The following is a 26298-nucleotide window of genomic DNA, read 5'->3' as shown; positions in this document are numbered from 1 at the left end:
TGGCAACAAGTGGCAGCGCGTTTTCCGTTGCCATAGCAGCGGTGTGCGCGGTGCCCGGTCTCCCGCCAGAACCCAACAGGAAAGCGAACCAAAACTGAACTTTTTCGCTCCTTTCGCGTTGCGTTATGCCGGTACGGAAACGCAAAGATGCAGCAGCAGCTGTGTTAGTGCTTTTGCTTTGCGAGGACGAAAGCCCTTTCAAGAAAAGGCGACCTTTGGTCAAGAAGTATATTTAGAAACGTGAACAGACCGGAGCGCACCGTTCGCTCGCGCGGGACCTCCTGAAAGACCGGAACGAGTTCAGGCGGTACCTCCGGATGACGCCCGAGGTCTTCCAGCGCCTTGCTGATGGGATTTGAGCCGATGTCGAAAAGCAAGACACCGTCATGAGGACGGCGATTTTCGCGGAGGAGCGGCTGGAAGTGACGCTTCGTTTCCTCGCAACCGGTAAGTTTTGGGCTCATTGATTTCACAGTGTTTATCTTGTTAGGTAAGGTAAAAACATAATTTAGACGATGGCGGATGGGAGAAAATGTGGACCCAGAGCAATAAACTAAAATCAGTGCTGTCAGAAGAGCAGAAAGAATTTACCAGATCGCAATCAACGCTTGAACTCAAACTTGGACTAATTCACAAATAGCGTTTGCGATTCCACTCGATGCGCAGGACACTTTATCCGAGTTTTTTGTTTTTGTTCTTAATATTAGAAAAGTAAGAATAAAGCCTGTAGAATTCTCCGGTTTGTTGTTCCAGCTTCACTGCTTCGCACCAGCGTTCTGGCGTGAAGCTTTACCACCATTCTAGGAAAAACTGCGAAGAATCAATTATTTCGCTTGGCTCGATGGTCGCTTATATCTTGCTTGGGTTCAAATATCAGTTATAATGCTGATAAGAATGTTCTGACAATTTCGAATAAATAAAATAGCCACTTTTTCGTTTTTATTTTCTAGGAGATCCTCTCAGGTCTCTCTATTACCAATACCTGGCAGGACACAGCACTGTACTCAACATTGTGTACAGTTCGTGCGCTGCAGTTAGCAACTATCTGAGACAGCGGTATGTGAAATTCATCCTTTATTAACACAATTTTTGGGTTTACTGCTGCATGATAATATGAGCATATATAAGTACTACCTGATTATCATACTTTTCTTTTCAGACACATAGTTATACCAAAAACTCCATCCGAGTGGAGAGGCGTGGCTCGAAGGTTCGAAGAAATATGGAATTATCCGCACTGTTTGGGAGCTATTGATGGGAAGCACAGCAATATGTTTTCCGCACCGAACACCGGATATGAATACTTTAACTACATAGGCAATTTCAGCTTGGTGCTGCTAGCTGTAGTAGACGCAGACCTGAAGGTATATCTTTGTCACCACATGCAAATATAGACCAGAGTTCTCAAACTCCTTTGAGTGGGGGTGCAAGATAGCGTTCCCCGAAATGTCGAGGGCCAACATAGGACGGGGGGGGGGGGGGCGGTTTAATATTTTAGGGAAAAAACAGCAATGGTGTGTAACGTTGCAAAGCAGTTGATTCTTTCAGCAACACCCAGAGATTTCCTAAAGCAAGAATCTAATAAATATTTGCTTTTTTTTAAATAGCCGTTTTGCCAGTGTTGTTTCTATTTTTTTTCATACAGCCACTTTCATACTAGCTTGATTACAAGATTTAAAATACCACCATCCCACCAACCCGCTGAAATTTTTCAATAACTATAAACCCAGCACAAAATCTTTACTCTGTCACTCAATTCACTCGGGAATCATCAGAGTCCAAATCTCAAAAGATCTTTTCATACGGTAGAATTACTTAAGCAGAATTATTTAACAAAATACTTGTGTCTTCAAGGTATGCGAGACAATATGTAATTATTTATGGTGCATCTAGCGCTCAAGGCGTAGGAACGGGAGCTCGCAGCCCAGAGAGGCGCGGGCCGCATGTTTGAAACCCAATAAAGACCTTCTAGGAATTGTAGTCATTTGAAAGATCAAATAACTTTCGGTGTACTCAGGGCAGTAATTATAATATATTCCTTCAGACAATATCACTTTTTCACATCCTGCACAGCACAAGGCAGGCACGTAGCCAGGATTTTGTTTCGGGGAGGGGGGGGGGGGGGGGGTGGCCGCCCATGACAAAATGCTGTATGAGGGGGGAGGGGGGAGAGGAGGTCCCAGCAAAATTGAAGTTTTCGGGGGGGGGGGGGGCGGGGGGGGGGAGGCGGTCCCCATGCTTCCCCCCCCCCCCCCCCCCCCCTTGGCTACGTGCCTGGCACAAGGTATACAGGTCCTGTACCTTTTTGCTTGAAGTATCCTTCTCCTGTTTAAGCACAGCTGCGACCGCATTCACGGTCCTTCTATTTGTAATATCCTCATTGTGTGGCCGCAGCCATAACTGCCTCGTTCAGAGGTCATCCGTGATCCTGAAGGTGGTAGAGTTGTACCTGCTTCGCTAACTTGCTCTGCAGCCAGAAAATCCAGTTTTCCACAATGTCAGGATGTCATAAAAATACCGAGCTTGGTATCTTTTGTCTTCTCTGGCAGCCCTCCAAGCAACTACCAAAATTTTGACAAGTGATGTAACGGGCCACTTGATCTTTCGACATATTTTACCCCTATGTTGTAACTACTTTTAATGTGTGGAAGGCATATCACATTAAACTAACCAGTCAGAGAAGCATTGCAGGCATCTTAAAATAAAATATATGCCATACATTTCGCTGATTATAATCAAGGAGGCCCGACTGAGTTTTGAAACATGTCTGTATGTTGTCTACACAAAACAAGCATTGGTATCTGCCCCTAGAAATGTGGCACTCTTGGTTCAGCTTACACAAATTAGTAAAATTATTGACTGACTAACGGTATGTTCCCTATATCTGACTTTGCTTGCTCTTTTTCCCAGGCCATGTATGTTGACGTCGGAACAAGTGGAAGGACACACGACTCCACCACATTCGAAAAGAGCACGTTCTACAAAGGGCTGGTTGAAAATTCTCTCAACCTCCCCACTCCTGAGCCTCTGCTAGGTGATCTGTTTAATTATTATATAATGCTCCTTTATCAGTTGACCTTATACTTTGTAAATTGGAATAATTCACAATACATTTTTTCAGGTGCGCAATGCGCCCAGCCTTTTGTTATCGTGGCACCTGATACGTCCCTACCCTGGGTAGGCAAAACAACCCGAGAAGATTTACAACTACAGGTACCGTGTAAAAATGGTTGCCTGTAGGTTACAGCAAGAGTGCTCTAGGTTATTCACAATGGCATCAACACTGAAATGAATATAATTTGTGCGCAGGCACTCCAGGGCACGTAGGGTGACAGAGAACTTCTTCAGGGGTGCTCGCTTAGAGATTCCGGATCCTCCTGAGGCCCATCCAGGCTTTTCCCCAAGATGTTACCACCCTGGTCCTGGCCTGTTGTGAGCTCCACAACATGCTTCGGGATGAAGGTGTTGACACCAACATACAACCGGAGAAAGCGTCGGATGTGGGTGCTTTCTCACCCTAGCCAAACCACGGCGTCCACCCTTCGATCAGAGCCAAAAATGTCAGAAAGGAATTTTGTAGGCATTTTAATCAAGAGGGAGCCGTGGATCGGCAACTAGACTCTATCAATGAGCACTAAGGCTAGGCCCTAGCAGGGCATGCACGAGCGTGTTCATATACTATCGGGTCCTATTGAAATGCGAACAGCGAAATGTGTGTCTTTCGATACATGTTGTGTCATTTGGTGAGCTGGTGGGAATTTATAACAATATGCAGTAGATCCCCATCTCTATCTCACTTGTTTACGAGTTCCCAGGAGCCCTTCATGCTGCACAGCATTCATTGAAGACCACACGCTTCTCTCTTCGCATTTCGATAGATTGGACCAGTACACTGTGCCCCGTTTTGCCCTCGTGTCTTATTTTTATTGTTTCCTGCATTGGTGAAAGTTCGCTGTGGCCTGGAACAGGAAAGATATATGTAGATTTGCAACTTATAGTTATTTCAATAAGTTGTGCAATTTTCCTGCGAGACATAGGTGCGGAATCTTTGCTGATTATTTATATATAGGGCGGTATACAAACGGATCCGACACTATTAAACGTGTTGCAAAAAACCGGCGCCTGCACGTGAAAAGCGCAAACTTTCCCCGAATGTGTACTGAGCAGGTTACCTTTATCTTGTGAAATTTCAAGGCATTGTTCTTTCCCTGTAAAAATTGAGAGCAACAATCTTGCGAAGCCTCGTCTGCTCGTTGCTTCTATCCGGAGATGGCGCCACAAGTTAATAGCATCGAAAACTGATTTGTCTTTGTACGCACTCGACGTTGTCTTTGCCAAGATCGTTGTTTCCATTTTTTACAAGACCAAAACTGTATGCTTTGAAATTTCACACGGTGAGACTGGTGTGCTCCGTGAATTCTCTAGAAGTTTAGGCTTTCTAGGTGCAGGCGCTGATTTTTCCAAGCCTTTATTACAACATCGGGTCTGCTTGTGCCACCCTATATATTGAACTTTTGAATTAAACCAAGTATGCCAAATGCATCGCCTGAAAATTAATTCTGACCAAGAAAGTTCACTGTTTTAGATTATGACATGTACGGGTGGAGGAGAGGGGAGAGAGAGTGTCAATGTGCAAGTTTGGTGCGCTGTTTTGTACTCATGTCTCATAGAATGGATATCTCCTGCAATCTGGGTATGTAGAATCTTGTCTCCTTATTGTAGATAACGCACATTATGAACTATTTGGGGGGGGGGACAGAAATATATATATAAACAAGTTATCACTGTGTCATTTGCTGTACATTAAAGGCGGCTTTGATTTGTGAAGTCTTTCACATTCACTCTCTCACATCTATATATTTTTTTAATTTAGGCCTATGTGTATGCTCTGAACGAGGGTGTATGTGAGCACCTTGTCAATGTTATTCGAGCAACAATAATTAAAAGAGCATTCAAGTGAATACCTTGTTTAAAGTAAAGGAATCTTAAAGGGGCACTGAAGTGCTTTTTGAAATCCTTGTTTTATTATCATCTCTATCTGCGAGCTCTAAGCATCGTAAAAAATCCGAACTTACATTTATGGGTGGCCGATTTGTATAATAAACAAGTGATCGAGCATCCCGACACATACCATTGGTGCAAAACGACAGATGGCGCTACCGAACCTTGCTGAATATGGTTGAACGACGGACGGCCCTTGTCAGCCACTCGCAAGCGGTGGGGTCCCGCGTGGACGAGCGGCCGACCACTCTCACTCGTCCACGCGGGAACCCACCGCTTGTGAGTGGCTGACAAGGACCGTCCTATTCAGCAGGGTTCGGAACCGCCACCTGTCGTTCTGCGCCAATGGTAAGTGTCGGGATCTCATGATCCCTTTTTTCATTATGCGAATCGGCTGTGCCAAATATGAATTCGTGTTTTTTGGGATGCTTAGAGCTCATAGATTGGGTTAGGATCATAAAATGACGATCCCAAAAATCACTTTAGTGCCCCTTTAAAGAAACTAAACGATGTCTGGTCAGGGTACATGAGTGATAATTGAAACAAGTAAAACAAGACCACGTTATATAAGCGAACACTCATCATAAACGGCTCTTGAATAAATATATAGGGTACTATCACTACCTGAAATTTCTAAAATGTGGCGTAAAAATTGTCGCCTGCATACAGTGACCTTTGTTTTTTATGAAAGGTGTATAGTAATGACATATTTTACCTTGCAAAATTTGAATGCATAGCTCGCTTCCTTTGAAACGTGAGACCAACAGATATATGACTTCAGTCATATATCTGTTTGTCTCACGTTTCAAAGGAAGCGAGCTATGCATTGATGCCCACCATTAATTTGATGTCCACCACATTGATGTCCACCATTAATTAATGGTGGACATCAATGTGGACTTCCAAGCTAACTGATAGACGCAGTAAGTAGGTGATGCGCGGTCGAAAGCTACCGGTACCATCTTCTGCTCACTGCACTTTGGTCGCCTTGCCTGGGAGGAGGCTTATGGGATTACAACACCCCTTCCCTTCCCCTCCCCCCAAAAAAAAGAAAAAGAAAGCAGACTGTATAAGCTTCGTTCGATTAACCTGCACTTCCTGTGCCGGTGCTCAGAAGTGTAAAGCGGTGCGGTGCACTTCTGGTTGTAACTCAATAAACATAGTGAAAGTACAATGCCCTACACTCTTCTGCAGGAGGTGCAGGTTGATTGAACAAAGCTATAATATAAACATGCACTTTGAGCCCTTCTCCACACCCCAAGTCATGAACATCCCAGCCACCCTAGCTACCCCCCCCTCCCTATCCCCCCCCCCCCCCACCCCACACACACACACACATTTCCTTGCTATGCCAGTGCGGCACCTACCACGAGGTGCCGCACTGGCACCTCGTGGCACAAGCACGACATTTGGTTAATTCTATCATCTGTGTTAACTATTGACCATGTCAACTTGTTTGATAAAGGAAGTCGTTACAGTTATAGAACTGTATTAGCGTCCGTTGTTTGTCCAGTAAAACTGAAAAATAATAATAAAGTGGTTTTGGCAAGCCTGACTCTGTATATCTTTAACTGAAAGCAACAAATATTGATGGACTGATTGAAGTCAGCGAAGGGAATAAAAACGGAGCATTGCCGTCAAATATTCGTGCCGCAAATTTTTGTTTTTATACGAGTTGAATATTGACAAACGAGTGCCGATTTGATAATAGTGGGCACTGTTGCGGATACATGCTTGTAATGAAATGTGACCTCTCGGTTCTTAAAGAATGCCGCGGTATATCGTGCAAAACACACATGGCACCGTTCCGAACGAACTCGAAATCCGCAAGGTTTGCCGGCCTTCACCGTACGCGCACACAGCCAAATTGTTCCCCAAACCCAGATGATACTCATAAAATTCGAAGCAAGGCTAAATACATAACCTGGTTTCTTCCGGGCGCTGATATGTAGGCTTCGAATTTGCGGTGAAAGTGGTTCGGACAGGTTGTATGCTCCCGCGCTCGTTCGTGAACAATACAAACAGTTTCGGTTCTTCGATAAGTTCACTAACTATGATACTCGCGGGTGAACACAGCTATAAAAACCGTTTTAAATACGCCGAACCCCTCTACCTTTTCCTCTTTCCGTCACTAGGTTCTTGCAATGCACTTGGTAAGTATCAAGTCTTACCTTTTCATCAGACGTAGTAACGTCGGTGGCGGCGGTGCTGGCAGCGTCCATGGTTGTTTTCGCTTTTATTGGATCGAGCTCGGCTACCGTATCAGCCGTAATGCAGGCTCCAGTAACAGCTTGCACCGCCTCATACGTCACGTGAACTCGTTTGCGAACGGCCATTGGTGAAGCTTTTAAGGTGATTGACAGCACTCGGAGAAGTTTCAGCAAAGGATTGCTCCAGAAGCCAGGAGAACGCGCGACTTTTTTCGGAGGCGCGCCACTTTTTCGGTCGCGGTCAGACGGGGAATTTGTTTCCCGAAACCTAGTTTCGCGACACAAGATCCGCCAACAAGATTCATCGTGTGAATAGACCTTTACTCACTCATGTTCTTACCTCTCGTTGGGTACATGACTTTGAAAATCTCCTCAGAGTTCCTGCATCCCCCCCACCGGGCCTCCCCTGTCCCAGGAAATTGTTTCTTTGACAGTCTCCATAATTTTATTCGATCGGTTTAGTTCATTCCACTGCGTTCAGCTTCAGAGAATATTGAGTTTCCTTAAATGTCGGTAAACACCGACATAAAAAAAAAAAGATTCAATCATTCAGGCTGTTCATATGTATGTTTATACCTATGTCTGCACAAAGCTACACATATAGACATCCAGCCTAGTTACGACTTACAATTTAGTCACAAAGTACCTCTCGAGACAATGCTGCCAAACCCTCTGCATTATCGTTTATTTTTTTCTCCCCTCTCTCTCTTTCTCCCTCCTCTCTCCGCTTACGTAGCATGAGCCTGTAGCCGTCAAAGATGAATCTGGAGCGTTGGCTTTTCAGGAAAGTACTTGGGAGAGACAATAGCTGAACATATGGAGGGCGCGCGGCGAATGACAAAAATAAAGCTATGTTAAAAGCTAAAAAAAAAAAAAAAAAAATGAAACACTGTGCGTTGTGGCACTGAGCAAGGCGTCCCACCACGCAAACTGTTTTCTTTTTTCTTTTATTCTAGCGTTTTTAACGAGCTTTCGTTCTGAGCACTACTACCGACTTTTCAAGTGCCTTCATTTTTTGTTAGCTGTGGACAACGTCGAGACACGGACGTCAGTATGTTCTGCAGTGATTATGTGACAGTAGTCATCGAATTTCCAGGAATGTTTTTCTTATATATTGAGTTCTTTTGTGGTATCCCTCTTTAATAACAAAACTTGCGTACCACTTTCTAGGTGTGTCCTCGGAGTGATCTTGACGCTCGTCGTTGTTGGAACGTTGGTGGACGTGTTGTTCGAGCATTCCGCCAAGCACTCGACTACCCCCTCATCCACCAAAAACGGTACGGTTTGTGCCAAATACCCCTATAACTGTGCTGTAAAATTTACTTTTAAACTGTAATGAAGTTGCGATTCCTCCAGCTGAGATGAAATTAAAGATACAACTTTTTTAGCCAACAGTTTGGGTTACAGTTACAACTACTCATAAAAAGTAAACAGTAACTTTTAAGCGCTTGTTAAAAAATGGTTTCCCTTGACAGAAATGCAACAGGTATTGGCTTAGCGAGAAGGCAACCCGCTTTCGACTGAGGTCATTCGTCTGCTCACTGCGCTTATCGAAAGATGGTGCCACAAGTTCGATTCAACTTTTCCTAGGTTCAATGCACCATTAAAATACACCTTTCATGAAAACTGCAAATCGTTATGGGCAGGCGCCGATTTTTCCGAATTGTTTAAAAGCCAATCTCGGAATGTACGCAGCCCTACAGTCGCTGGACAGTGTGAATAAACATAGTGGCATCATGTCTGAAAAACGAACCACCGAATGTGTCTTACATGAACTGTGCGTAATTCGTTTCGTAGGTCGCTTGGCGCGGCTCATCGTCAGCTTCTCCGTGGTGAGGAACACGAGGCTTCTCTTTGCCGGAGCCGAGCGTCCCGAGGGTCCCCTGGATGCCCTGAACGGCATCCGCGTCGTCTCCTGCTTCTGGATCGTGCTGGGACACATCTACTTCCTCACAGACCTCTCGTCCTACATCCGCTTTTGTGAGTAAGCACCCCTCGCAACGACGCCATCGGCCGTCGGAAAACACACGGCAGAAGCCTCGAGGCGAACGGGACCATGGACTCGAGCTCTGCTGACTGATGCTATGCGGAGGGAAACTGAGAGAGAGGAGGATATCCTCAGAGTGCGCGAGGCCGTTAGAGTGCCGAGCACTGGTTGGGATGGTTAGTGGACAGACAAAGTCTGAGTCGCCGTCGTCTCTACCCCCTATCTCCTCGCAATCAGAGCGAAAAAATTAAGAGCGGCGTCTGCTCCTCGCCCAGTGTCTCGCGTTCGAACGCCGGACACTGGCGTTGCGCGTTCGAACGCGTTCGAACAATGGGTAGAGAGAGAGAGAGAGGAAGCTGTCCCCTGAGTCTATTCACTATCCTTACGATTAGAGCTCTTCACTCTGACGTTCCCGCTCGTTCTCATCTCCTCTTTTCTCTCAGTTTCTGACTGTATAGACCTTTTCCACAAGGGCGCCGCCATCCTGAATTGTCGTCACTCCCAGTATGGGCGAAAACATTGTTTTGCCGTCGCCACGCCAATAGAAGACATTTAGAATATGAGCGTAACCGTCACACAATCTCGTTTTGGCTCCCCTCTATTTTTTTACTGGTTACAGGTTGAAAGGTTTTATTATGTTTTTGTCGCCCATACCGGATCGGATACGCCTATTTGGTGACTGGGGACGAGAGTACACGAAAAAGATCTATACCCTTCGGAAGCGTCTCGTGAATTTACGCGTCGCGCGCTGAGCCAATGAAGATTCGGTCTTGTTTTTCCGGCAGTTTACAGGGATCTACAACTTAGAAGTGTGCACTCAGAAGTCCCTTAACGTGCGCTCAACCACAGTTCACTCGGACACCACCGTATTACTCGTGTGATGCCATTGAGTAACCACCGCAAATTACGTACACTCTAACAAAAGCCCGTGCTTGTACTTTCCCGCACAACACTTGAATAGCCATTCACCGGAGCCTACGGAGGCAGCTCAGCGAATAGCGATGCCGAAACTTATGTTTAGACCAAAAAACGCAGTCCGAGCTGTGACATTAGCCGATGCAAGCGTGACGTTTTGCATTGCTTAATGTCGCAACTCAGACTGCGTTTTTTGGTCTAAACATATGTTTCGGTATCGTCATTCGCTTGGCTGCCTCCGTAGGCTCCGGCGATTGGCTCTTCAAGTGTTGTGCGGGAAAGTAGACGCACGGTCTTTATTTAGAGTGTAGAGTCGTAGAGAATTGTTATTTCACGTCGTTTTACATGGTCGCGTGACGTCGTGTGCTTGCGTGACCCAATGTGGCAACAAGCATGGGGCCACGTGACTCGTGGAGGAAATCAAATTATAATGTGACCCATTGTCAATGATGGCGTTGGAGACCGCACTCCCTGACGTAGGCAATAACAAGCCGCAGCCGCTGACCAGAAGCGGCGGATTGCCGTAGGTGACTACAGCACTGTAGGTTAATGTTAGCGGTGGAAAAAGGGCTCGGTTAATGAGAACGGAGCGCGTAACATATAACTCCATGAGGAGTTGCAATCGTTATCAAATGTAAACATATATAAGTAAATTGAACGAATGGCTCATAATCCCTATCAACACCCTGGCGCCTAAGAAGATGGCGGGTTACAAACGTTGCAAATCTTATCGCCAGCGCATGAATATAGATCATAATTTCTTATCTTGATAGCTAGACAACGCTCGTCCACACACACACAAAAAATCTATATATATTATTGACCCATATACTTGGTGTAAAACCGACTGATGAAGATTGTGTTGTATGTTCATGTCATGTTACCTAAAAGATTGCCCCAAAAATATATCGAGCACAACAGATGCAACAGATTCAAACAGATAGAATCAGGCCGACAGATACACATGATGAATTCTGCGTCAGTCATCTTTTTGGAAAGCATCGAGGCAAATTAGAATATATATATATATATATATATTCTTTTAAATACGTAGCGTCTCAGCGTTCAACCAGAAACATGAATTGGCGTACAGAAATTTTAGTTACTGTTGTTTCATCAAATTCAAAGTACCTCACCCACCCATGAAGATAGTGAATGCGTCTTCGTTTTTTCTTTTCAGCCTCTCTAACCAAGTTGCAGGTACTCTTTAGAGATTTCCTTTTCACTGTTGTGGAGAACTTCACCTTGCCCGTGGATACATTCTTTTTCATCACGTGAGTGCCGGTCATCCCCATCAACTATAAGCTCACTGACGCTACTATTTATTTATAAACGCAACGTGCCTTACAGTGGCGTCTCTGTCGCAATGATCGCGTAATACGGCTGCCTCTAGCCATAGATCTCATGTTTTGCTATGGATCCCAATTTGTAGGTAAAGCGTTACAAGTAATGCTTTACTCGTTTTGTTTTTCAATAACTAAGAAACGACCTAGTTAATATTGTTATTATTTATGCGATTATGAACAAGTGACATATTACACTCTTGCTAACCGATTAAGGCTCTCTATGGAGATACAATTACAAAGTGAGCTCTCATGCGACTTAAATTCGATTGCCTTTGTTGTTAACCATTTCTAGGGGCAAGCGCCCATTTTTTTTAACTTGAATGCTAAAAAGCGTCTGAAAACAATATTTTCAGAGAACGTGAAAATATCTGAATACCATTCAGTATCCAAATAAATCTTTGATACTTCATAGTGTTTCGAACTGGGGACTCTTCTAATTCAAAGAGTTAAATGCGCACTTCAGCGGTTGCAGCATCAATATCCAGAGGAGAGCGTTGTCTTAGATGATGCCATCGCCACGCGAAAGCTCATAACTCAGACTGTAGGGTTGAGATGAATATATGTTTGTATTTCTCATCTCAGGAAAGCGAGGTCTTACGCCGCGTTCGCGCTGGAAATTCCAACGCCAGTGTGAATTCAGCCTTATGGTCTTACTTAACGGTTGTCGAAATAGTGATACTTGCAGTCCGGAAAATACCCACTCTTGGACATCGGAGACCTCCTCATCTTCACAATAATAATAATTTTATAGGAGCTTAAAAAAATGTATAGATGTTGTTTGATATTTCTAGTGAATCATCTTACCAGCACTGTTCCTCATTGGTAAGAAGCTGTTCCAACTCACTCGACCAGGGGCCAACAACCGGTGGGCCGGGTCCGGCACGCCCGGCAATATAGTATATGGCCCTTGGCAAGACACCAGAAATGGCGTCTTGCCGGGGGACATATACCTCCACCCCCTCTTGCACATCGCTTCTCTTTACGGCCCGCTCCGTCTCTCCGTTTTGCGGTGACTTGGCCCGCTGCAGCAAAAAGTTGCCGACCTCTGCACTAGACATACGCCTTCTCAAAGACAGCCCATGCAAATGTGCGGCACTTTCTCTTACAATAGCAGAGTTGTATCGACCGCTGTGCAATGAATTGCGCAAAATGCTTTGTCCAGATATCTTTAAGAAACCGATATGCGGACGATCGCTCCCACGTTGATCGATGAGGCACCGCTAGAGCGCATTGTGGAGCAGCCTGATTTAGTCTTGTATGCGTTACTGAAAAAAAGTAACCAATTACAGTTACTTCATTGAAAAATGTAACTGATCACAGTTATGAGTTACTGCATCGCAAAATCAATTAAAAAATGCAAAAAAGTAATTGATTTCTTTTCACGTCACTTTTTACGTTACTAGATGAGGTCATTACAGAACACAGTCGTCTCCGCCGCGGCAAACCCGGTTCGTTACAGCATGTACACAGGAAACGAGGCACTCTCGACAGCTCGACAGTCAAAAACGTCGCTGAGCGCGTTGCCGTTCTATCCATCTGGTACCTTGGTATCCCTTTTAGTAGTTTAGGGGTAAAAAAAAAGTGTCCAACCTTGGTGCAGCATAGACGAGTAAAGCACTGGCAGACGGAGCGACATTTTACGCAAAAAAACTCAACTCAATAATTTTAGCTATTTCGAAAACATATAATTGATTTCTTATAACTGATTACAAAAAAAAATATAAAATAAATTAGAGCGAAAGGTTCCGCAGAAAAACATAATTAAAGCGAAAGTTAAATAGGACGTAATTGATCACCGGAAAACCAGTTACTTGTAAGTGCTTACGTACAAGTCTGGCTTGATAAAATACTGCGCATGCGAGCTAGTAGTGCCAACCGTTGTTGGAGTGATTGTCTACAAAGTGGTTTCACAAACAGCTTAATATCACAATATCTCTATTCGCAAAAAGTAGCAGCCGTCGTTTTCTTGTTGACAACCTAAGTAGTTTTTCTGCTTTCTTTTTTTAACAGGGGCCTTCTTTTAGTCTACAATCAGAGAAAAAAATGTTCGAAGAAACAGACCATCTCGTTCTGGGACACGGTTCGCATGGTGACGCACAGATACTGGAGGTAAGCCAACGAGAAAGAGCACGCGATGATCAACATGCGACTTACATGATTTATATAAAGGCTAGAGTGTGTTTGCTCAAAGTGCCCTTGATGTATTTTTTTTTATTGGTGAGCATAATGTCGTACATGGACTGCCGAAGGAAACGTTCAGGAGAGTTTCACAGCGCATGAACTAACTGCCCGTCGGAGGAAGATTAAAAGACACCACAAGGTAGCATCCACTGTGATGGCAGTATGTGTGGGTTTCAGTGCAATACGAGGGGCGTTCAATAAGTTTGTATTATTGTCACGAAGGAATAGAGGTTCAGCGGTGAATCTAGATATTCGCGACCCAAAGTCACGAACTTTTCCAAGCGAACTTTTCCCATCGTCCTTGAAATTCTTTCAGGCTTTTTTAGCCAAAAGGTAGCATCCACTTTGATGGCTTTTAGAAACCACGCGGTATATTTGCTCCGTCGTGCGTATCAGTCCGTCAAAACGCGTCATGCGGAGGTGAGTTTTTCGTCTGCTTATCGAGTCCTACCGGTGGCTTCGTCTGCTTCCTGCGATTTTGCTCTACTTACACCTTCGTTCCCTGTTCCTTGGCACGGCACCTATGGTTACGACACTCAAGGAATATCGACTGCTGACCCATCTGTATGTGCTTCGTCCGTACCGCCGTCAGCCTCGTACCTCGTACCCGCTTCGGTTGCCGCTAGGATTGGATTGTTATGGCTAATAAGAAGCGACCTTATGTCAATATTGCCTGCGCGCCCTCCAACTTCTTCAAACAGTTGACATTTTTACGAAAAATGGCATGAATAATAATGAAACTAAATACCATGTAACTTTACTACACCAATGTAAACAAAAAAAGCATGCTATCACGGAATTATATGCGGAAGATTAGTGCTCTTCGTACTCTGCGTATCGGAATTTCTCTCGCGCACTCTTTTCTTTTGCAGTGCGGATCCAAGCCCTTCTGAGGTAGTGCTCCGCCCGCAGCCTTCGGGCCCTAGTCCATTGTAGGTTGAGACGGTGTTGAATGGCGTTCAGCAGTACACATAGCACGCAATGTTTCTACTGTTCTGAAACTAGAGGGACGCGCTCGTGTTGATTCCTCTTTTCTTCCAGTTTTAAATTTTTTCTGCCAATAATACAAACTTTATGAATGCCCCTCGTACGTTACTTAAATTAAAAGTTAATGACGATTTGTTGCAATGATTTTCATGCCCACACCCCATAGTGTAGAACTGAAAGCCATCGCTCTCAACATAGCACCATCTATTAGCCGCTTCGTCAAAGAGCCGTCATGCGATTACTACCGACTGAGGAGGCTTTTCTGTGGCTGAAATGTTTCAGAAAATCGCTTTAAACTTTTTATTCGGGTAACCTATTGGGCTAAAGCTTCAAGGTCCTTCCTTAATCTTTGTGGCTACCTTTCGGTCAAATTTCAGTGTTCTTTGATCCGCGGTTGATTTATGTGCGACAGAAAGCACCTTACGTTTTGTCGGGAATACCCGGTATATTGGTCTGCGTAACTATTTTAAGCATAGCTCCAATTATACTTAATATACATACGTATAACGTCAATTTCTATTGTGTAGAGACCGACTATCGAACGCCACAACGTATTTTGATTTGTTGTAGTCAAAGAAAGGGAAATGACGTTTAGTTCAGACAAAGAAAGGTACTATTGAGACGCAGTTCCCCTCGTTTATTACAACTTTATGTTTTTTTTTTTAATGTATTAAATGCGATGATAAATAAAGTAACTTCAGGGTGCACACTAGTTCAATATTTGTGTGGGTGCTGTGTTTTGAGACATTTCCGGCTTTAATTTTATAATTTCTTTTTTTGTCAAGGATGACACCACCATTCGCCCTGACCATGGCGCTCTTCGTCCTGGTGCCGACGCTCGGAAGCGGTCCCATGTGGTGGGAGGTGCTCGGCACGCCCTCGGAGAACTGCCGACTTCACTGGTGGTCCAACCTGCTCTACTTCAGCAACTACATGTCCTACACCAAGATGGTACACTCGCAAAAAATTTGGAGGACGTTTAAGCTCCGCTTTTAAGAGTGGCCGCATGTCTGCATCGCCTTCTCATTCCTTTCTCATATCCTTCCTGCCAGTATCGGCGGGCATGGCCCAGTCAGTAACGTGTCTGGCTCGCAACCGCATGGTCGTGGCTTCGAGTCCCGCCTAAAATAATCATATCAGGGGAATGAATTACTCTATAATGTGAAATGATTTGAGATATGCGGCGACGTTTTTAGAGCCCAGCTCTTAAGGCCTGACCAAACTTGCATGAACGCCGTCGCATGTTCTGGCGTCCCAACGCGAGGAGTCCACATTTGTCTCCGTTTTGAGAGCGTCACCTGACTGACAGCACTGGCTCTTGCGATAGCGCGCACGCCTCCCGCCGGATTTTCCGCTCTTTCATCGTCTGCTCTTCGTTAGATTCTTCCGTTTCGGCTCTCACCTTTCGCATATATCAGCATCGAAACCGCACTCGCTGCCAGCATTGTACGTGTCCATGATGACCTGGTGATCAGCGTGAATGTGATAATCCTAGCCCGCTGGAATTTTTCCACTAAATTTAGTAGGGCAATTTTTCGCTAAATTTAGCGGGAAAATTTTACCCTCGTGAAGTTACTCGACGTCACGCTAAATTTAGCCAAAATTTTCCGATGAATATTCCGAAAAACTTCCCCCGCTAAACTTAGCAGGGGAAGTTTTACCCGCTAAACTTAGCGGGGAAATTGACGTCACGTGACGTCAACAACAATTCAGTTTCCCCACTAAATATAGCGGGGAAATTTTCGCTACGTTTGCCGATAAATATCACGGGAAAATGTTGGTAAATTTCCCGCTAAATATAGCGGAAATATTTCCCGCTAAATTTAGCGAGAACATTCTAGCTTAATTTAGCGGGAAATTTAGAGAAAATTTCCCGCTAAATGGGAGGGGAGCGGGAGAGAAGGAGGGGAGGGTACGAAGGGGGAGCAGGGACATACCCCCCCTCCCATCCTCGTCCTCAAGAGCTGCGCCCTAATTCAAATCGCATGTCATGCTTTTTAATCACTGTCATTCCACGTGCAACGTCACGTTTCACGTAAGCGTTGTGGGTTGTTTGAAATTCCCGCGCGACGTCATGTGGATGTGACGCCATGACCCTATCGACCGATCCTGGATTTTCCGGTCCCAACGCCACCGACGCCGACGCCGGCTTTTCTGCGATGCGAGCTTATGAACACTATCCCATTAAAACCGGCGTGCTCTACCAAACGAAACAGAACGCACTGTTATTCCCTGTTGCGCACCGCAAAAAACGTTTGTCGTGAACTTGAAATTAGTTAAAGGGACATTGAACGCGTCCAGTGTCCTTGTCATACGCTCAACGTCTGATAAGTTAAAGCAACTTATTAACGTCTTTACCAAACAATGTTTTACAACTTACGTATTTTGGACATGCGACAATGATCAAAACGATAACATAATTATTCTTAAAAAACAGAAAAAACTGTGGACGTATATGTGTTGCTTCTTATTTGTTGATAGGGTTTGCGGTAATTCCAGTTTCCCCTGTCCCGTGCACTTCTCTAGGGTGGAGATTTGCGTCTGCTCGTTCGACAGAATTTCTCTCACGCTATACATCTTTGTTTCCACATTCAGGCTGTGTCCACACAAGCGTTTTCATTGCACATCCCACCATTAGGGGTAGTCCCTACCGGTACTTTACTGACATGTTTTGCTGGTTTCGGATACTTTGAAGGACGTCTGGGTCGCATGCAGCTGTTCCGGGGACGACATCATCAATCAAAATGGTCACCGTTAACTGCAGACTTGATATTCACTTCAGGCCACACTTGAAGGCGCTCGCCTCAGGCTGGCTGGCTTACACTCTTGCCTTTGCTCACGACCAAGCTCTCGGGATTTCTTACTACGAGAGAACACACTGGTGCGCTTGCGCCATCTATGAGGTGACCCTGGAACTGCAGTTCACTAGAACGAAGGTCTTGCGGTATATGCAAGGTCAAATGTGTACGTACAATCATGAGAACTGCTCAGTTTTTTTAAACCAATAAAAAAGGAATGACGCACGAAAAAAGTAGTAAATAAACAGAAAAACGAGTGTTTCACTGCTACCCAATAGACGGCGCCAGTATGTTACCTCTTCGTGACATATCCCAAGAGGTTTTGACGCACTCCGTCGTAAGCATGCGCAAGTATGTGAACCAGCCTTTATCCTCGAACGTATCTATGCATTGAGGGGTAATTATAAAAAAAGAAATGTGCCTTAGGTTCTTGTGAGAATATACTCATAGAGGCCATGTTGAGGCGAAGAATGAAGTCCCACAGCAAACATTTGAGTAAGGACACAGAACGGCAGACGTCCGCTTTTAATGTGCCTTTAGTCTCAAACGGCGAGAGTCAACATGGGCGCGTCGCCCTATACAATATCCTGTGGATAGAGGCACGAATCTGTCAGTTGTGCACATATGCAGCACGAAGTCGGTCGCACCGCGCATTTCAGTATTAACTGTGGCATTCCTTTTTGCATCATGTATTCCAGTGTATGCTGCACTCTTGGTTCCTGTCGCTGAACATGCAGTACTTCATTATCGGCATTCCACTCACACTAATGCTGTTCCGGTAAGTGCGTTCGTCGGATGCCACCTCCCGTTCAAATGCACGCTGACATAGATACGTAAGTTCCCGCATAATTACACTGAACGCTTCCAGATTGCTGGAACTTGCAAGTTTTGTTTCAAAGACGCGTCGCAACGCTGGAATTGATTGGTACGATGCTACGATATGGATTCGAATCAGAGCAAGACAGCCGAACCCTGAAGCATCTACAAGCCGAAATTTTCTTTTAGCTAACTACGGGTTGTAAGAAGAGAAATAAAATTCCCTGTTTAGAATAAAACAAACATTAAAAAAAAGTTTCGTTGAATCCTCAAGTTTCGCCCACATTTAGGGCTAATGATTGGGATTGCAATCAAAATTTAAAGAAAAATAACCGTTATCTCATTCAAAAAATAGAAAATAACTTTCGGTAATTTTTAGGGAGAAAGTGTCGACTAACTAAGCCCGCGAACAAGTTGGCGTTTAAAGTTCGGCAACAAGTGAAAGTGCTTGTTGCCGAACTTTGAATGTTGTGTGTTGAAACCTGCGATTGTGTTTTTGTTTTGTTTTTTGCTGTTCATATTTATATTTTTGCGCACCATAGAGGAGACCTGCATGGTTGTTTTTGGGCACGTAAAATAAAATAAATAAATAAAAATAAATAAATAAATACATCAAGGCAAATGGCGTTTACGTGTGGGAAACAAACATCATTTCTTCATTAGAAATTTAAAAAAAAATACAGGAATATTTTTTGGTGGATTCTTCGGGAATCCGTTAGATGACCCTTGGAAACGCCCCACACATCCCACTTTGGGGAACGCCAACGTTGACCCCTTCACTTTTTTCCTTTTGGCTTTTGCTTCCCCTATTTTCTTGCTGCCTCTTTTCGGCATCGCTACGGGTCAGCGTTAGGGTTTTCCAATGGGCGACGTGTGTGGAGTTTCCCAAGGGTCATTCTAACGGATTCCCCAGGAACCCAGTCAAAGTACGTCGACGCCCTTGCATACGATCATCCATATCTCTCGTGGAGCAAACCGTATCTATCCTTTTAACCACACACTCATCACAGCCCACGCACCGCTACTACAGAAGCCCAGAGCGAACAACAACCAGCGAAAGCAGAGCGGCAACTGAGCTCGCTCGCATTCCACCATGCCGCGGTGCAACACCTCTTAGATAACAAAGCCGTAGCACTAATTGAGATGGCGTCATCAGAAAAGGCCAACATTGGACACGGATTGGACTCGACGATTGCGTCAACGTTAGGCTCAAAGTGGACTCGAAGCCGAGCGCTGGCGCAGCACTCGCTTCCAATCTGTGTCCAGCGTTGACCTTCTCTGTTTCAGCCATTTCATTCAGCACTAAAGCTCTTTTATCTAGGAAGTGTTGCGCGGCGCCTTTTCCTTTCTGGCTCCGCGCCAGCTGTGCACGTGACTTCGCCGAAAACGAAAGGGCTCGTATGACGAAAACCTAGTGGTGTCTGTCAGTTTGTCGACGCCGGGAAGAGAGGGAGAGGTTGACGCGTGCTCACGTCAGCGCTTCGCACCACTGGGAGCGTCGCACGCGACAACTGACAGACGAAAGACTCCGCCGAAATTTCGTCAAAACGAGCGTTCTAATGCTAACGCAGTAAAAATCGCCTATAATATTTTAGATGGATTTTTGTAGGTTCTCAAACGCTGGCATCTCGTCTAAGAGGTCTGGAAGTGTCAGCGTTCGGGAAAGCGTAGTGTGTGTTTTCTGGTAAACAAACAACAGGGTTACAGACCTTTTCTCCAAAACACCCCATTCATTATGAACTACTTGGTGTATGTAGAAGACCATGGTAAAAATCGACACATCTGCTACTTCTGATCGCTTTTAGAAATGCCGTAAAAACAGATTTTACAGTTCTTTTTTTTATACCGACGTTAACATATTCACATCAGTCAACCAGAAAGCTCAATTTTCTTGTTTCTCCACTTCAAGCAGGCGCTATAAATGCGGCACTTTCTGGGAAAATTTGGTAACCCTAGCTAAGACTTCCTACTCACCCCATGGTTGTGTGGGCTCCGTCCTTCCAGAAACCCGGGAGCGACGTCCGTCGTCATCCTAGCCCTGACCTTAGCATGTTCCGCGGCCACGAGCACGGTGGCCTACCTCAACAACTTGCCCCCTACCATGCTCATGATGACCTCGGACTGGAGGTGAGAAAAATTAAAAATACGAGCATGTTTCGCAGAAAAAAAGGAAACCTTGTTTTGTGCACCATACAAATCAGCCTCACATTGCCGGACACTCCACCATAGTGCATTGATCTGCAAGTAGACTTACGCCTTAATTAAGTTTCAAGCCTTGACTACCTAAATAAATAGAAAATGCTGCATTTTTTTTTAGAGCGCAGCTCTTAGGCGCCCGTTTCCGGCTTGAGTGGCGTCGCCTTCGGCGTCGGCGTAACCGCGCGTTGCATTATGGCAAGTTTCCCATAATGATGTCACGAGGGTTACCGCCGTGAGGGTTACGTGCGTTACGAGGGTTACTCTCACGAGGGTTACGAGGGTTACCCTCCCGAGGGTTGCGAGGGTTAGTTACCCTTAAAAGGGTTACCCTCACGAGGGTAACGAGAGCTACTCTCACGAGGGTCACGAGGATTATAAGAGTTACCCTCACGCCCCCCCCCCCCCCCCCCCTGAGGTCACGTGACCCCCCATGAGGTCACGTGACCCCCATGAGTCACGTGACGGCCCTTGAGGTCACGTGACCCCTCCCTGAGGCCACGTGACCCCCCTGAGGCCACGTGACCTCAGGAAGTCACCTACCCCTCATTACCCTTCTATCCTCCTCCTCAAGAGCTGCGCTCTAATCCGGCGTTAGAGGGAGTTGTAAACGGCTTTCATTTTTTTTTTCTTTTTTCTCTTAAAGCAAGGCGAAGCAGAACCTCAACATGGTCTACTACCAGCCGTTCACGCACTTTGGCCCGTTCGCTGTGGGGCTCTGCCTCGGCTACATCCTTTCCGTCAAGAAAGCACCCAGGTTTGGCACGGTACGTCTTTTCACACCATAAGACTTACCCTGGCGCAAACTAATCTGAAGTTCCGGAATACTAGCCACAAATAAAAAAAAATATTGATGCAATAATGTTACTAGAAAAAGACGACAGGTAGGGGTGAGACGGACATATCAAGACGCCTAGATGCTGCCTGTATCTTCCCCGTCTGTCGTCGCTGTCATTTTTCTTGTCAATAGTCTGCTCGCATGCGTGCAGCGTTTTTCATACATAACAAAGAGTGCAAAGAAACAAAAGCACGAAGGTATTCAAGACTGGTGGGAAGAACTCGAAAAGAAACCTGAAAGCTTCAGAGGTACAAATGACGTTTCGTTCTTGGCTCCTTCAAAAGCCTCAAAAAGCTGTCTTAGCTCCTATAGGGCATTAAGAAGGCAGCGGGCGTTTAGCTTAGACGATTAGCCTCTTCAGAGCCCTCAGAAACTGTATTTCCTGGCAGCCTTAGACTGTCCGTCAACGTTTCGTAAAGGGATATTTTCTTCGGGGTCCCCGAAGAGTTCGGAATGTCTGCTGCCAGTCTGCGACTTGCAAAAGGTTCATTTTCTATAATGAAGGCACTCGAGTACAAGAAAAGTGCGCCATTGAGGTGGTGCCCATGGTCGCAGGCAACGCTGGTGGCCGGTTGGCTGACCTCGCTGTCGATGCTGGGGGCTTCTCTGTTCGCCCCGTACCCGTTCCGTAAGGGAGACGCCTTCAGTCCGGTCTTCTCAGCCGTCTACGCGGGCTGCCACCGGACGCTGTGGACGCTAGGGGTCGCCTGGTTGACCCTCCTCTGCAGCAGCAACCAGGCCGGTGAGATATCTGCTCTCCGATGCCTCGGGGAGAAGTGCGCATCAGTACATATGGTGCCTGGAACGCGTCTCCGACTGGTTTGTCTCGCATTTCTTTATATGGTCTCCTCGACGTCACAACTGTGGAACGCTGAGAATTGTTGCGATTCTGACGGTGCACAGCACAGGAAGTGGACGCGGCGGATGCTTATTGTACCGTTGTTGTAGTTTGCCTCGCAGCCAGTCAATTGACGGAGGTCCCAGCAGCCACAAGTGGGGTCACCGCGACGGCAGCGACACTCTCGTCTGCTCGGACCCATGTGCGCGGCTCTTCAGCGATAAACTGTCAGGATTGCGGCAGTTCATGCATTACCCGGCGGTTTCAATGACGTATCACGCTGCCATTTAGGGGGGGGGAGGGGGGGGGGGGTGCTTCAGTCCGAGGCGCATTCCAGACACCGTGACTACACTCAAGAACAAGTATTGTTAAATTTAATTTAAAAAGATAAAGCGCGCTCTTAGTGACTATTTCTTTTTTGTGTGCGTATTTTCTGAAAAGGGACGTTCTTCCAGTGCAGTTTTGTGACGTGACGTTCTTCCAGTGCATATTCTTGAGGCTGTCATTTTCTCATCGTTTAAAATATCAGAGCTTTATATTTGTGATATTTAAATATCAGTGTGAACCGAAACTGTTTTAGAGCGCAGCTCTTAAGCGTGTTTCGCGGTGTAGGCGTCGGTGTAACCACGCTAAATTTAGCGGGAAAATTGAGGTCACGTGACTTCAACACCAATCCACATTCTCGCTAAATTTAGCGAGAAAATTCAGTTTCTCTACTAGATTTATTGGACAAATTCAGTTTCTCCGCTAGATATAGCGGGAAAATTCCCGGCTAAATTCGGAGAATTTAATTGGTGTTGTGGTCACACGGCGTTAATTTTCCCGCTAAATCTAGCTGAGAAACTGAATTTTCCCGCTAAATTTAGAGGGGAATGGAACTGGTGTTGAGGTCACGTGACGTGAATTTTCCCGCTGAATCTAGCGGAGGAACTGAATTTGTTCATAGGTGACGTCACACCAACTCATGTGACGTAATTTTCCCCGCTATATTTAGCGGGGAAACTGAGTTGGGTGTTGAATTCACGTAATGTCAATTTTTCAGCTAAACTTAGGGGGGAACTGGGAGGAGGGGAGGGTATGGGGGAGGAGGAGGGAAAGGAGGTGGAAAAGGAAAGAAGGAGGAGGAGGAGGGAAGCTTTAGAGGGGGAAAAGGAAAGAAGGAGGAAGATTTTATTCGACGTTTCGACCTGAGGCAGGTCATCGTTAGGAATGATTCCTGAAGAGGACCTTCTTCAGGTCGAAAAGTCGAATAAAATCCTCCTGGTTTGTAACCTGCATCTCTGTCTTCTACGCCTTCGGCCTCCGAGCCAACATGACTCTCTCTCTCTCTCACTCGCTCTTTCTCTCTCTATATATAATATTATAGACCGATAATATTGCTGCTAAGACACCGCCTATTCTAAACTTCATCGCAGCCCTCAGCTCCGCTCGAGTATACTCTTGCAAGTTGCAAGACTCGGCGAATACTCAGCAATAGAAAAAAGTTTGCGACGGTGTTGTAGATCCGCCGCCTTCTCCATGTTGTAGGACTGGTCGGTTCGGCGCTGTCGTCAAGCTCACTGACGCCGCTGAGCAGGCTGAGCTACCTGACGTACCTGCTCCATCCCATCCCCATCTACGTCCACGTGGCGTCGACGAAGGAGGCCTTCCAGCTCGACCACTACTACATGGTACGCTTCTGGTCGGGCGAATTACTAGAAGCCGGCCGAGTTATTATTACGAGTGCCTGGAGTTAGCGCCCTGGAGCCCTGGGTTCCTGCGCAACACGCGGATATTGATGACGTAGAAAAACTAAACCACACGCGTGAAAAGTCTTTTGGAAACCTCAGTAGGCCAGCCGGCGTATCGCCAAACGTCTCTTCTGCGGTGATTTGTGCGATGATTACGTGATTACCCTACACGTGCGCGACGACTACGTAGTGAGCTTGTACTTGTGTCTTCCGGAAGCCTCGAGTGGCAGCCGACGTTTGCTAAGAGACTTGGCTTCTTCATGATGCCACGTCGCTTCTACAACGATTGGTACGCGATGATTGCGTAGTCCCATGCGTGTCAAGTCTCCTGGCAGTCGACAAAGGCCCAGAAGAAGCCAAGTTTCATAGCGTAACACCGGCTGCCACCGTGAAGCCTCCAGCGGATTCCTTTCTAAGTTCGTTCTACTAGCTTCGACAACCGCCTGCGGGTTTTATTCAAAGATATGAGGAAAGCGACAGGAACGAGGATTTTTTGTATTGTCCACCTGAACCAGCTGCTTAAATTGCATGCAGCATTTTTGTTCAGTAAGATCCCTTCAGGGGCGGACTTATGAGTCAGGCCGAGGGTGAAGAAGGAGGGAAGGGTTATTGAAAGAGATTTGACATTACGGGTGACGGGATCTCCAGGCCTATCTTGTTGACCTAATATATGTTATTTCTACAAAACCTAAATATTTTCTCATATAAAAAACTAATGTATACCGTTAAAAAAAGGTTTTGCAGTGTTTAGGGGCGCGGTCCCTTCCCCATTAAATCAGCCTCTAGGTTACTTGCACGTGCCTGCTTTGGCTCCGCACCATGGCAGCTTCGTAACAATATATACGTATAAGGTTTAAAAGCGCAAACAGACAGAGAGAATAGAAAATAACACAAACGACAGGGACAAGGAGAGTACCTTGTCCCTGTCGTTTGTGTTATTTTTTATTGTCCCTGTCTGTTTGCGCTTTTAAACCTTATACCTACCATGGACCAACTAGCCCAAACCAAAGTTTTAATGAATATATACGTGTACTGCTGCTGAGAACGCATTCGCCAACCAGTGTGTTTCTTCCGGTTTCTGTCAGTGCACCCTCTACCTGGGCATTCTGACGACGTCCATCATACTGGCGTACCTGGCCTACGTGACTGTCGAGCTGCCCTTCGCGTCCCTCGAGGCTATTCTGACGTCGTCCCCGGCCGAGACGTCCAAGCCCGCGCTGCCATTGAGCCTGTGCAAGGAAGAGCTCAAGAGGAACGGTGCCGCCGCTTCCAGAGGCCCGGCGCTGAGTGCGCCGACTCAGGCCAAACTTAACGAGTCCAGTCGACTTTGAAAAGGAAAAGGGAAGCTCGTGTTTTTCCGCACACCGGGACTGAGTCAAATTGTACCTCAGAGTGTGACGATAAAAATGCCCGTGGAGTGATCCACATTAGTGATTAATTTTTGCGCCGCGGTGGGATCGGTATAAGTCAATTTCAATTTCAATTATGTTTTACATTCAGTGTACAAAAGGGGGGTAAGGAATCAGGAGTAAAAAGCTGGAGTGATACAGCCTGACAGAGCCCCTGTCACCTACATTTGTCAGCTTGGTGGGCAGAAAAAAGTACCAAAATATTTCAACAGGATTTAAGAGGTTACATACGAGAAGTAATACGCGGTTAGAGAGTCGCAACATGTAACATTTCGCATAGAGCTAAGTGACGAGATGGACCAGTGTTCTGAAAAACTTTGCCGTAAAAAAAGTGAGAACCATGGTCTCTGGAACGTGTTTAAGACAAGTGTGTTCACTGCATTTTTATTGTGACCTCCCAATTTAGGCCTGACGATGTCGCGACTTTGTAATGCTACGGTTCGCCGCGATCTTGGAGGTGTCACAGGAGCGGAGGTGGAGCTGGCAGACGTCTGTTCGGCTGGAGCTCGCTCTGCGGCCGTTCAGTCGATGGAAACTCCGGCATTCACGGGTTGGGACGCCACAATGACATCAATGCCTTCCGGTCGTTCTTTTTGTTTCGCCCATTCTTCTACAACCAATCTCCGAGGTCGGGACAATCCGTCACATTAATCGGCAGCTTCTATGATGCCACTTGCCGCCATTTCGAGCCTGCACTGTACGGGAGGTCTAGGATTCCTAAAAAAAATAGTTCGAGAAAGTCTCGGGATCTAGTTTGACCAGCTGCGAAACCCTGTAACGGCTATCATCATCTCTGGGGCTCTAAACTCGTCAAACACAAAGTTGGGGCCGAAGTTCACGGAGCACACCGATTGGCCTATCACGATGATGACTTCGCTCTTTTTTGGCCGGCGCCCAATCGGCGCGCCCCGCAAACTTTCGGCTCCAACTTTGTGTTTGACGAGTTTAGGGCCCATGGAGAAAAAGAAAGGTATACTTCGTTTCATACTATGTCGGAGCGCAGTCGAAGCCAGGAGCACATACAACCACAAGCACACTTACCAAAA

General features: G+C 45.9%; 1 protein-coding gene across 1 annotated transcript in view; it reads left to right on the top strand.

The window, feature by feature from the left end:
• Positions 1-25264, top strand: part of LOC8029676 (nose resistant to fluoxetine protein 6) — a 67379-nt gene extending 42115 nt beyond the window's left edge. Inside the window, exons 5-15 of the mRNA XM_040219270.3 lie at positions 8382-8438; positions 8941-9191; positions 11294-11387; positions 13470-13568; positions 15413-15578; positions 18124-18203; positions 20246-20368; positions 21084-21204; positions 21831-22017; positions 23641-23783; positions 24929-25264. Of these exons, the coding sequence (XP_040075204.2) occupies positions 8382-8438; positions 8941-9191; positions 11294-11387; positions 13470-13568; positions 15413-15578; positions 18124-18203; positions 20246-20368; positions 21084-21204; positions 21831-22017; positions 23641-23783; positions 24929-25174 (1567 nt within the window). The 3' untranslated portion in view covers positions 25175-25264. The remainder of the gene's footprint in view (positions 1-8381; positions 8439-8940; positions 9192-11293; positions 11388-13469; positions 13569-15412; positions 15579-18123; positions 18204-20245; positions 20369-21083; positions 21205-21830; positions 22018-23640; positions 23784-24928) is intronic.
• The last annotated feature ends 1034 nt before the right edge of the window (positions 25265-26298 follow it).

Source organism: Ixodes scapularis, unplaced genomic scaffold, assembly GCF_016920785.2.
Source record: "Ixodes scapularis isolate PalLabHiFi unplaced genomic scaffold, ASM1692078v2 PGA_scaffold3__209_contigs__length_174095766, whole genome shotgun sequence".
NCBI lineage: Eukaryota > Metazoa > Arthropoda > Arachnida > Ixodida > Ixodidae > Ixodes > Ixodes scapularis.
The sequence above is the reverse complement of the archived record's forward strand: the minus strand, read 5'-3'. Positions and strand labels throughout refer to the sequence as shown.